This window comes from Marmota marmota, unplaced genomic scaffold (assembly GCF_001458135.2).
Source record: "Marmota marmota marmota unplaced genomic scaffold, marMar, whole genome shotgun sequence".
NCBI classification, from domain to species: Eukaryota; Metazoa; Chordata; class Mammalia; order Rodentia; family Sciuridae; genus Marmota; species Marmota marmota.
The window spans coordinates 1979840-1992837 of NW_026000138.1; the positions used below are offsets into that span (position 1 = coordinate 1979840).

The following is a 12998-nucleotide window of genomic DNA, read 5'->3' on the forward strand; positions in this document are numbered from 1 at the left end:
CCCTGTTTTGTATTTAATTATTTAGAGACAGGGTCTCACTGAGTTGCTTAAGGCCTCACTAAATTGCTGAGGCTGCCTTTGAACTTATGATCTTCATGCCTCAGCCTCTCAAGTCATTGGGATTACAGGTGTGTACCACCACACCAGCTAGAAATATATTCTTTTTTTTTTTTTTTCTTTTTTTGTGGTGCTAGGGATTGAACCCAGGGCCTTGGGCATGTGGGCATGCACTCGACCAACTGAGCTGTATCTCCAGCCCTAGAAATATATTCTTTTAACCTGTTGATTTATCCTTTCCTTCCTCCCGTGATTTTTAAAGAAAATAGCCCTTAAGGAAGGAAGCTTTTTGGTTAAAAATTAAAAGATTATACTGGGGATGATGTCCTGGGTTTGATCCCTAGCACAAAAGAAAAGACAGGAAAGATTAACTGTGGTTCTTATTTTTTGCAGAAACATTTTTTTTTAAATGTTGAGTAAGAGGGCTGGGGATGTGGCTCAAGCGGTAGCGCGCTCGCCTGGCATGCGTGCGGCCCAGGTTCGATCCTCAGCACCACATACAAACAAAGATGTTGTGTCTGCCGATAACTAAAAAAAATAAAAATATTAAAAAAAAATGTTGAGTAAGAGATACCTCTGTGTAAAATCAATCATTGAAGTAGATATAGTTGGTGAAAACCTAGATTTTTCTTGAGAAAACTGAAATTCTTGGTGGTTCTTCATCTTATTTATACTATAGTATTAATATTATATATTATCTTTAGTAATTAAGAATTATTAAAACTGTGTTATATATAAGTACATATACACATATTACTTTGATATCTTCTAAGAATATATTTTAACTTCTGTTTTAGTGGAATATTGGTGAACAATACTAAGTTAGATGGACCTTTATTACAAATTCTATTTATGAACAATGCTATTTCAAAGTAAGTAATTTTCTCTTCCCTAAATATGCATTAATGTCTTCTATAAGTATGCTGTTTTTGTATTTATATTAAATTTGTTATTTTACTTAAGATCTTCCTAGAGTTAAAATATTTGAAATAAAGATTAAAAGCAAGGCCATGGGAGTTTTATAGACTTGAATTTAATCTGGACTTCTACTTTCTATATCTGTGAACCTAGGCAGGTCATGGAACCTTTCTATGTCCTTAGTTTCTTATATGGGAAAACAATATACTAATATTGTTTCCTCTTAAGTAGCTGAACGAGCACCTGTAAGAGCTTACTTCTAATAAGAATAAGGACCACCACTATCAGAATAATAATAATAATAGCCATTTCTGTCCCAGAATCAGATAACTGAATTTTCTATCAGGTAACTGATCTTTAAAACCTCCCACGTTATATTTTTCTTTCACAGCAAAACTAGACCTGTGCAAGCCTTCCAGCATGCTGGACTTTGGGTAACTCAGAGCATTCCTACAGTGCTTGCTAGAGTGTCTTGAAGTGGTTTGAGGCCTTGCCCTGTCCCATCCTCAGAGCTTGGTCGTAGGCATTTCAGACAGTTGTTTTCCCCCTCCCAAGTCACTTAATTCTTTTTTTATGTGCTGGTCATGGTAAAGAAGATAAAGGGAACACATGCCACGCTTCATCTCAGTAGAAGTGGAAGCCAAGACTCTAAGGGTGGGGAAGGAATCTGTATGGTAAATGCAGTAGCCTCAGGAAGGTGCTGGGCAGAGCTGGCCTTTGGCACATTTGGCCTGAGCCTGAGACAGTATGGCTGCCCAGTTAAAGCATAACAAGATATCAGTTCCTTTGACGTCTCCTATATGGAGCATTATAGAATATTTGATGAATATAGTCAGTGACCTGGAGTGATAGAGAAAATAGTATATTTTTCCTGCAATATATTTTGGTTTTTAATTATTTTTTTCTAGTTTCATATTTAAATGGGTGGTTCCTTATATGTGCATGAAGAATTTCTGGGAGGAGGATATGGAAAAACTGAATATATTATCTTTGTGTTGCAGAAATAGGTGATTAGGAAACAACAAGGGAGCTTTTTATTATGTAATCCTTTTATTTCTTTGAATTTTGAGGCATTTATTTTGGGGGTCTATTCAGAAGTTAAGCATATAGAATTTATAAATAAAATCCATTCTATACACAACTGTTCAGTGCTCTCCTATGCCAAGTACTATATTAGGTTATCTGGTTAACTTGGCAACAATGTATATTTTTCCTAGGGAGCAGGTTCCTAAGTGTTACAAAGAGTTGGTGATTTGATAAACCTCTGAAAATAAAACAAGATTAAGACATGACACCTTATAATAAATAATGCAGAAGATTTCATTCTATTAAATGTTTTTCTCTGGGTTCTGACCATCTTGTCCTCTTACACAGGCAATATCATCAAGAAATAGAGGAATTTGTTTCAAATTTAGTAAAAAGATTTGAGGAACAGCAGAAAAATGATGTGGAAAAGACTTCTTTTAATCTTTTGCCCCAGGTATTTCAAATTTAAGAGTTTTTTAAGATGAGTAGGTTGTTTTTCACTGACAATTATTAGGCCATGGGGATCCTCTTGAATCCAAACCACAGTGACTGTTAAGATTGCCTGTTCACCTTCTCTTGTTCCACCAGCTTCCTTCTCCAGAGTCTGATCAAGGCAGCCACCTGGTTTTCCTCTGGATGTGGCCTCTTTGCTCAGGATCAAATTCAGATTTGACTACATCTAAAGGGTTGTTTTTTTTGTTTTGTTTTATTTTTCCGCCTTGTTTCCTAACTTGGATACGTGGTCATGAGCAGCAAGTTAATTTCAGCAGCTCTGCATGGTGGCACATACCTTAACTCAGTGACTGGGAGCCTGAAGCAGGAGGATCACAAGTTCAAGGCCCAGCCTCAATATCTTAGTGAGATCCTCAACAACTTAACGAGCCCTGTCTCAAAGTAAAAAGGAATGGGGATGTAACTCAGAGGTAAAAGTACCCCTAGGTTTCATCTCCAGTACCAAAAGATAAATAAATAATAGAAATGATTAAATATAATAAAGAACAAGGACTGAGGAGACTGGAGATGTAGCTGAGTGGTAGAGCATTTGGCTAGCATGGTGAAGGCCCAGGGTCGTTTGATACCCAATACTACAAGAAGAAGAACTATTGAAAATGTAGCTGAGTGGTAGAGTGTCCCTGGGTTTGATTCCCAGACTAGGAGGGCAAAAATCAGAATTATGATTTCTGGGCTTTTTTGGGGAGGTGAGTAACTGGGGATTGAACTCAGGGGCACACAGCCACTGAGCCACATTCTCAGCCCTTTTTTTGTATTTTATTTAGAGACAGGGTTTACACTGAGTTGTTTAGCGCCTCACTTTTTGCTAAGACTGGCTTTGAACTTGCGATCCTCCTATCTCAGCCTCCAAGCTGCTGGGATTACAGGCGCACCCGGCCTCTGGGCTTTTTATTTTTTTATTTTTTTTATTTATTTATTTATTTTTTTTAATTTTTTTAATATTTATTTTTTAGTTCTCGGCGGACACAACATCTTTCTTTGTATGTGGTGCTGAGGATCGAACCCGGGCCGCACGCATGCCAGGCGAGCGCGCTACCGCTTGAGCCACATCCCCAGCCCCCTCTGGGCTTTTTATAAATTAAAATTTAAGATATATAGAATCACTCAAATAAGGATATATAGCTGTTTATCATCAGGGGTTGGAGAATGAATTGTTCTGATTAAATTTTTTTATCCTCTGTTTTTATATATCATATAGAATGTTTATTTGATTAATGGATTGATTGATTGTAGTATTGGGGATTAAACCTAGGACACTCTACCACTCAGATATATCCCCAGCCCTTTTAATTTTGTTATTTTGAGATAGGATCTGGCTAAATTGCACAGGCTGGCCTTGAACTTGAGATCCTACTGCCTCATTCTCCCAAATTGTTAGAATTATGGACTTGAACCGCCATGCCCAGTTTCATATACAGTTGTTTTGTTTATTTAGAACCCAAAGCTGCTTTGTCACTGAGATACATCCCCAGTTCCATTTTTTTTTTTTTTTTTTGTGGCGGTGGTGCTAGGGATTGAACCCAGGGCCTAATGCATGCTAAGCAAGCACTCTACCAACTGAGCTATATCCCCAGCGCCCCCCGCCCCAACCTCCAATTCTTTTATATTGAGACAGGGTCTTTCTAAACTGCTAAGGTTGGCCTTCAACTTGCCATCCTCCTGCCTCAGCTTCCTGAGGCGCTGGGATTACAGGTGTGTGCCACTAAGCCTGGCTTCATATATAGTTTTTATAAAGGTAACATTTACCAATTAAACTATGTTTTTTTTTTTTTTTTCCCTTGTGCTGGGGATCAAACCCAGGGCCTTATGCCTCCTAGGCAAGTGCTAATTCAAAGAATACTTAAGAATTATATAATTGCTTAAGTCTGAGGGATATATTATCAGTATTGACAAGTAATGTAAAACTATATACTACGTATGGCTTGATTTATTGTTTTTCAAGATAAAGTCTGCCTTGCCACCTTACAGATACAAAATTTCATAAGTTACATTGATTAACACAAATGTTTCAGAAGAAGCTGTCTTTTTCTCCCCTTTGCCTTCTGAAATTTCTTTGATAAACCTTCCTCACTTACCTTCTAAACTCTATTACCATTAAGAATTTAAGATTTTATGAAACTTATTGACTGGTATTTGACATTTAAAGTTGTTAAAAAATTGGTTACTGCTTTGTAATATATGTTTCTGCTTGTCCTAGCCATCTAGTGTTGTGTTAGAAGAGGACCATAAAGCTGAAGAATCCTGTGCCATTAAAAACAACAAGGAAGCATTTAGTGTAAGTTTCAGTTTTTTAGTTCTGCAAGATATATGTTTCCTGTCCTGTGTTAACTAGGTGTCATTGAAATAATAAATAGGTAGAATCATGTCTTCATATGATCACAGCATTATTTTGTTACAAACAACAGGGTAGAATTCAACCTCTAAATACTATTATTTGTTTTTTTTAATAACTATTGTGTTATGACCTGTAGGCACAATAGACAGACTTTAGAGGACTTTGTTTTTGTTCTAACCAACCTCCACCATATATTTTCAAGGACTAAGATGTAGGAAACATGATTGTTGAATTTATAGAAAAATGAAACAGAGGGAGCTGAATAGCTAATATAACAAATGGCAGATTTGAAATTCAAAATGTTGACAGACTCAACTGTTAGGTGAAGATAGAAGCTTATTAGGGGTGACCTACATAAAGGCCTTTCAATATCTATGTAAAATTCTGTAGTGCTGACACAATATAGTGGTCTGACTTTGCAACTTGTAATGTTTTTAAAAGTTGATATAAATGTAGTTCTGGATTCTATTAAAATAAGGCTAGTTTTTTGTGTTTATGGAATATTATCCTCCTTTGATGTACCACAATATTAAAGATAGGGGTCAGCTATGAGGATGAAGAGCCCAAGCTTTACTGAAAAGATTTACAAGGAATGTCACATTTCTGCAAACAGAATGAAGGTTGTTATCAATCACCCTTTATAGTTCCAAGTGAAAGAATTAGAATCAGTGATTAAATTGAGTAGAGGCGCTTCAGTTCAACTCATCTTTTAGAAAGTCACACTAGGGATGTAGCTCACTGGTCACTACATAAGGCCCTGGGTCCAATCTCTCGTGCTTTAAAACAAAAAGTGAATTCGGGCTGGGGATGTGGCTCAAGCCGTAGCGCGCTTGCCTGGCATGCAGAAGCGTGAGTTCAGGCCAACCTGGACAATTTAGGAATACCCTGTCTCAAAACAGAAAATAGTGAAAGGGTCAGGATGTAGCTCAATAGTAGAGCAACCCTGGGTTCAATTCCCAGTACCAGGAAAGGTTTAAAAAAAAAAAAAAAAGAATTCAATAGACAGGCCAGTGCTGGAGCTTAGTGATAGAATATTTCATAGGTATCAGGCCCTGAGTTTAACCCCCAGCACTGAATTATTTATTTATTTATTTATTTATTTAGGTGCTGGGGATTGAATCCAGGGCCTTGTGTGTGTGAAGCAAGCACTGTACCAACTGAGCTATATCCCCAGGCCAGCACTGAATTTTTTTTTTTAATATTTATTTTTTAGTTTTGGTTAGACACAATACCTTTATTTTTATTTATTTTTATGTGGTGCTGAGGATCAAACCCAAGGCTTAATATTTATTTTTTAGTTGTAGTTGGACTCAATATCTTTATTTATTTATTTTATTTATTTTTTTATATTTATTTATTTTTTTATATTTATTTTTTAGTTGTAGTTGCAAACAATACCTTTATTTCACTTATTATTTTTTTTAATGTGGTGCTGAGGATCGAACCCAGGGTCTAGCACGTGCGAGGCGAGCACTCTACTGCTGAGCCACAACCCCAGCCCCTCTTTATTTATTTTTATGTGGTGCTGAGGATTGAACCCAGGACCTCGCACATGCTAGGCGAGCGCTCTACTGTTGAGCCACAGCCTCAACCCCAAGCACTGTATTTTTAAAAAATTGAATTCCCATGTTACTGGAGACAAAGAGTAGGATGTTATCGGAAAACTCTAAAGAAGGATTTCTGAACTGAAGTAGGTAACTTTTCATTTCCCTTCCAACTTTAAGGTTCTGAGATTTAAAGTAACATCCTAGAAATTGGGAGTTTTGCGTATTTATTAATTTAGTCCTTTAAAAAATAGCAAGAAATATTTACTGAATGCTGCTTTGTGCTAGGAATCATTCTAGGTTCCCGGGAACACAGCAGTGACAAAAAGGGTAAAGTCCTGGCTCTCACTGATTTAAATTCTAGTGAAAGAAAGGAAGGCTTTCCAGAAAAATAAAACATGGCAAAGAGTGCGAGACTATGGGGTAGGTGGCTTGTATGAGTAGTTGGTGACAGCCTCTCTGAGTCAAGACCTGGATGAGCTGAAGGAGCAGGGCTGAAGCTGCAGTTTGAGTAAGAGTACATCAGACAGTAGAAGGAAGGGGAAGCCCACAGGCAGAAGCCAACACTGTATTGCTTACTATGTCCCAGATGCTTCTACATACTTCCAGTATATAGAAGGTGGAGAAAGGAATGTAGCAAAGACCCAGGCTTGGTCAATAAGGTAGGTGTCCTGGAAACCAAGGAAGGAAAATGTTTCTGAGAGGAAGGAGGTATCAGTTCTGCCAACTCTTGCTAATAGGTTGAGGTGAAGACTGACAACTGTGGGTTGAATTTGACTGCATGGAGGTCCTTACAAAGCTCATTTGTCAAGAAGCATAGTGCAGTGATAGCAACAGAACATTACTGAAAATGTTTCAAGAGAGAGTGGCAGTGTTATTACAAAAAAAAAATATATATATATATACACACACATACTAGATAAAAGAAAAAAAATATACAACATCAACTTTTGGGGACAGTTGGGGAGAACTATAAGTATTACATATAGATGATACTAGGGAGTTAGTTTTCTGAGGTATGACAAGTATTAGGCTTTGTAGGAAAATGTTCTTACTCTTAGAAGGCTCGTACTGAATGAAGTGTCATGATGTGTGCTGCTGACTTTCAGATGGCTGAGCTAAAATGTGTGTGTGTGTAAAGAGAGACATGTACAGAAAAATGTCAAATTATTAACAATTATTGAATTTCAGTGAAGGGTACATGAGTATTCATGGTACTGTTTTTTCAACTTGTCTGAATGAAATTTCTCCAAAATCTTGGAGGGGAAAGAAAAGATTGGGAACAAGAGAAATGAAACCAATAAATAGTAGGGCCTGGGGATCTTGGTGCAAAGAAATGGGGTACTGGAGGGACATATAAGAGTCAAGGTTTTTATTTTTTTATTTGAGAGAGTGTAGTTGATAGTAATGATTTAATACAGAGGAGAAACTCAGATGTAGCTTTTACTTACACATCAAAATCTGGCTCTCTTAACTAGAGAGTTGTTATTTCTAATAATTTTATCCAAAAATAAATTGTTAAAAACAGGTAATCATAGTCTTACATAATTTAATGTCTTTTTTTTTTCCTGCTTAAATAGCAATATTTTTTGACTTGTCTTCTGCAGGTTGTAGGAAGTGTCCTGTATTTTACTAATTTTTGCCTTGATAAATTGGGGCAACCGCTACTAAATGAAAACCCTCAGCTTACCGAAGGATGGGAAATACCCAAGTATCCTACATAGTGAATGAAGATCTTTTATGCATCTTGCCACTAAGTTCACCTTTAAAAAAGTTTACCAAATTTTACAGACTATGATAACTATTCCTTAATAAAATTCACTAAAGGTACCAGCAAGTCTTCAGCCACATTGTTTCTCTAGAAGGGCAAGAAATACAAGTAAAGGCAAAAAGGTTTGTGTGGGGAGTTGTTTTGTTTTATTCTTTTTGTTTTTTAATACCAAAAGCATAAACTCTTTTAGCTTGAAAAGTTAATATTTTTTATTGCTGGTTTACTGTAAAGAAAATTCTAGATTCTGCTAGAATTCCGATATGTAGACATAGTAAATGTTAAAATTTGATCGTTTATTTCTTGGAATTCATTGGTTTGCACATAATGTGCCTGGGAGGGTGGAAAGAAGTAATTGTTGCTGTCAATGTGATCGCAGTCTTAGAACCACCTGCCTTCTTTCCAAGGTGCCTAAAGGAAACACGATGATCGGTTTGACTCAATTCTTTTGTTATTAACTACTGAAAAAAAATCGGAAGAGGTAGTAAATGAGTCAGGAACAGAAAGGTTCTTGGTTAAAAGACTGCACAGTGCTGTTTGTTTAAATCACTGAGTACAGGAGATCCAGTGTACTCGTTATTGCAGATTATAGTGATCTGTCATCCACTTGCTTTTTTGTCTCTGATAACACTTTACTGTCATCTAGAATTTTAATGATTTGCTTTTATGTTTTTATTTATGAAATTTTTGTTTTTTTGACCAAATAGGCCAAAGCCTCACTGTTTCAATTGTGGTTCTGAAGAACATCAAATGAAAGATTGCCCAATGGTAAATTTCTCTCATATAAAAAAATGTTGTTGAACCAGAGCTTGCTGATGTATTTTACACATTTATGGCATAGTGTGGTGTGAAGTGCTCTTTAACTTGAAATCTTTTCAAATCTGTATTTATAGTTTAAGACATTACATTTTTTAAACAATAATTTATTACAGTACTCTATTTGATATGAATAAATGAGATGTCATGACAGTTAATTTCTAGACAGTTTATTCTATAAACTTGATTTTATGTTCTGATAACACTGAGGTAATAAGAAATTAAAGTGACTACTTCTTACTTACTTTTCAAAAATATTCATCCTCTTTTAGGCTTGATTTAAACATTGAAACAAACAATTTGCTTGCTTTACCTTAAAAAAACCTGATTATTTAATTTCTGAAATGTTTCTAAATTGCTTGATACCATTCTTTTCAAACATTATGATTTAGCCCCGAAATGCTGCTCGAATAAACGAAAAGAGAAAAGAGTATATGGATGCTTGTGGTGAGGCAAACAGTCAGAATTTTCAGCAACGATACCATGCAGAAGAAGTAGAAGAAAGATTTGGGAGATTCAAGCCAGGAGTTATTAGGTACTAATGTCATTTTATCTTAGATATCATTTTTTACTTCCTTAGTATTTAGAACATTCTCTGCCTCTTCAGGAAAATTTTCAGGATGGAAGTGCCCTGGCAAGGTCTACAGAATAATACATCAATTCATTCAAAAACAGTTATATAATGTTAACTATGTGCTTATTAGGCACCATGCTCCATGCTGTGTAATATAAGAATGTTTTAAAATATGAGAACCTTGTTTGTGTGCAAGCAAGAATTCAATATTTTTTCCTTTTTATTTTCACTTAGTGAGGAACTTCAAGATGCACTAGGTGTGACAGACAAGAGTCTTCCTCCTTTTATCTATCGGATGCGCCAGCTAGGGTACCCACCAGGGTGGCTCAAAGAAGCTGAATTGGAAAATTCAGGGCTTGCACTCTATGATGGAAAAGGTATAGTATGTTGAACCAGGATTGAACCCAGGCCTTGCACATGCTAAACAAGTGCTCTACCACTGAGCTACATCCCCAGCACTTTTTATTTTATATTTTATTGAACCCAGGAGCACTTAACCACTGAGCCATATCCTCAGTGCAGTTTTATATTTTATTTAGAGACAGGGTCTCTGTAAATTGCTTTAGGTCCTCACCAAATTGCTGAAGCTGGCTTTGAACTAGCAATCCTTCTGCCTCAGCCTCCTGAACCACTGGGATTACAGGCGTGTGCTACCATGTTTTTATTTTGAGACAGGATCTCATTAAGTAGTCCAGGCTGGCCTCCAACTTGTAATCCTTCTTCTTTAACTTCCCAAATAACTGGGATTATAGGTGTGTACCACCATGCCTGGTGCATTATATTTTTTAGATAATTCAGTACACATTAAATAGACCAGCCATTACTATCCCATTTTCTTGTGACTCTTTAATTAAAGAAAAAAAAAAAACAGCCAGGTTCTGTGGCACATGCCTGAAATTTCAGCTACCCAGTATGCTGAGGCAGCAGGCCAGTCTAGGCAACTTTGCAAAACTTTGTCACAAAAATAAATTTATAAGGGCTGGAGGACTGGGCCTGTAGCTCATTGGTAGAGCACCCACCTCGCACATGTGAGGCACTAGGTTCAATCCTCAGCACCACATAAAAATAAATAAAGATATTGTGTCCAACTACAACTAAAAAAAAAAAAATTTTTTAAATGGGGGGGCGGGCCTGGAGATATATAGCTCAATGGTAAAGCACCCCTGAGCTCAGTCCCCATTACTGGGGTAGGTGGAGTATTAAAAGGGCTGGAGAATGAAAATGAGATAAAATGAAAATAACAAAAAGTGAAGGGAAGCTTCTCTTTTTATAAATTATTTGGTAGCCTTGGGTATTTGGATAGTATAGGAAAGTAAAATTAATGCTTGATTTATTTAGTAGTTTTCAAAATTAAATAAAATGGCTTACAAATATTCTTCAAAGATGACTCTTATCTGTAAAGTGGTTTTAGTAATATATACCTATTAGGATTCTTGTAAAGATTAACTGAGTTGCCAGGCACAGTGGGGCACAACTGTAATCACAGTGACTTAGAAGGCTGAGTCAAGAGGATCACAGGTTCCAGGCCTCCCAGCTTGGGGAGACTCAGTTTCAACATAAAGAATAAAAAAGACTAGGGATGTTGCTCAGTAGTAAAGTGCTCCTGGATTCAATCCCCAATGCCCCCCCCCAAAAAATAAATCAGTGAGTTAATTTTTATTTTAATATTTATTTTTTCGTTGTTGGACACAATGCCTTTATTTTATTTATTTATTTGTTTGTTTATTTATTTATTTTTAGTTGTTGATGGATTTTTATTTTATTTATTGATATGTGGTGCTGAGAATCAAACCCAGTGCCTCACACATGCTAGGCAAGTGCCCTACCATTGAGCCACGACCCCAACCCTATTAATTTATTTTTATGTGGTGCTGAGGATCGAACCCAGGGCCTCACACATGCTAGGTAAGCGCTCTACCATTGAGCCACGACCCCAACCCTATTAATTTATTTTTATGTGGTGCTGAGGATTGAACCCAGGGCCTCACACATGCTAGGTAAGTGCTCTACCATTGAGCCACAACTCCAGCCCTATGAGTTAATATTTTTAAACCATTTAAAGCACTATCTGGGGGCTGGGGATGTGGCTCAAGCGGTAGCGCACTCGTCTGGCATGCGTGCTGCCCGGGTTGGATCCTCAGCACCACATACAAACAAAGATGTTGTGTCTGCCGAAAACTAAAAAATAAATATTAAAAAAAAAAAAAGCACTATCTGGAAATGAAATATCATCTGGCACATAATAGACACTATGTAAATCTTTATCAAATGAGAAACATTGGAATAGAGCATTAGTCAAATCATAAGGTCAATGCAAAATGGAATTTTAAGCAACTTGCAGAAAAAAGTTTTGTAAGGTTTTTACGTAGGGCTGGGGATATAGCTCAGTTGATAGAGTGCTTGCCTTGCATGCACAAGACCCTGGGTTCGATCCCCAGCACCAAAAAAAAAAAATGTTATGTATTTCTTTTTATCAAAGTAATATATCCACATTGTTTAAAAATTCTATTTTAGTGGTTTAGAAAAATTCTAATTAAAGTTAATTCCCAGACTAATTCTTTGGCAGTGAAACACTTTCTAGGTATAGTTCTGGTATAGGGAGGGACATATTAGCACCTTGCAATGTTAACACTTTTCCTGGTCTATAATAGATGATACTGATGGAGAATCAGAAGTTGGAGAAGTACAACAGAATAAAAGTGTTACTTATGATCTGTCAAAATTGGTAAACTATCCAGGTTTTAACATATCTACTCCCAGAGGAATTCCAGATGTAAGTATATTGTTTTTATTTTGGAATGTGACATAATTATGTAACAGATTGTTTACAGTATTAAATATTAGCTGGCCTGGTGGCACTCACCTATAATCCCAGCTGACTGAGCATCCGTGTCCAGCCTGGACAATATAGCAAGGCCCTTTCTCACAAAAAAAAAAAAAAAAAAAGAGGCTGGGTGTGGTAGCACATGGCTGTGATCCTGGGAGCTCAGGAGGCTGAGACAGGAAGATCACAAGTTCAAGGCTAGCCTCAGCAACTTAGCAAGACCCTGAGCTAAGTTGCTTAGGCCCTATCTCAAAAATTAAAAATAGAAAGGGCTGGGAATATAGCTCAGTGGTAAAGCATCACGGGGTTCAATCCCTGGTACCAAAAAGAGAGAGAATATTGTTTAAAATATAGCTTTTTTTTTTTTTTTTTTTAGTTTTCGGTGGACACAACATCTTTATTTTATTTTTATGTGGTGCTGAGGATCAAACCCAAGGCTTAATATTTATTTTTTAGTTGTAGTTGGACTCAATATCTTTATTTATTTATTTTATTTATTTTTTTATATTTATTTTTTAGTTGTAGTTGCAAACAATACCTTTATTTCACTTATTATTTTTTTTAATGTGGTGCTGAGGATCGAACCCAGGGTCTAGCACGTGCGAGGCGAGCACTCTACTGCT

The 12998-nt window shown here is 36.6% G+C and overlaps 1 protein-coding gene and 1 non-coding gene across 3 annotated transcripts in view; both read left to right on the top strand.

Annotated features, from left to right (window-relative positions):
- Zcchc8 (zinc finger CCHC-type containing 8) overlaps nucleotides 1-12998 on the top strand; it is a 24839-nt gene that overhangs the window by 2461 nt on the left and 9380 nt on the right. Inside the window, exons 3-11 of one of the 2 annotated variants that reach the window (XM_015502443.2) lie at nucleotides 855-929; nucleotides 2350-2455; nucleotides 4712-4789; nucleotides 8001-8104; nucleotides 8221-8286; nucleotides 8869-8929; nucleotides 9370-9512; nucleotides 9786-9928; nucleotides 12203-12324. In XM_015502443.2, the coding sequence (XP_015357929.1) occupies nucleotides 855-929; nucleotides 2350-2455; nucleotides 4712-4789; nucleotides 8001-8104; nucleotides 8221-8286; nucleotides 8869-8929; nucleotides 9370-9512; nucleotides 9786-9928; nucleotides 12203-12324 (898 nt within the window). Of the gene's footprint in view, nucleotides 1-854; nucleotides 930-2349; nucleotides 2456-4705; nucleotides 4790-8000; nucleotides 8105-8220; nucleotides 8287-8868; nucleotides 8930-9369; nucleotides 9513-9785; nucleotides 9929-12202; nucleotides 12325-12998 lie in introns of those variants that run through there. The other variant, XM_048785535.1, reaches the window with a different exon arrangement.
- Nucleotides 1380-1513, top strand: LOC125611258. Its single transcript, XR_007341415.1, has one exon. It is a non-coding gene; the product is annotated as a small nucleolar RNA SNORA9 (small nucleolar RNA).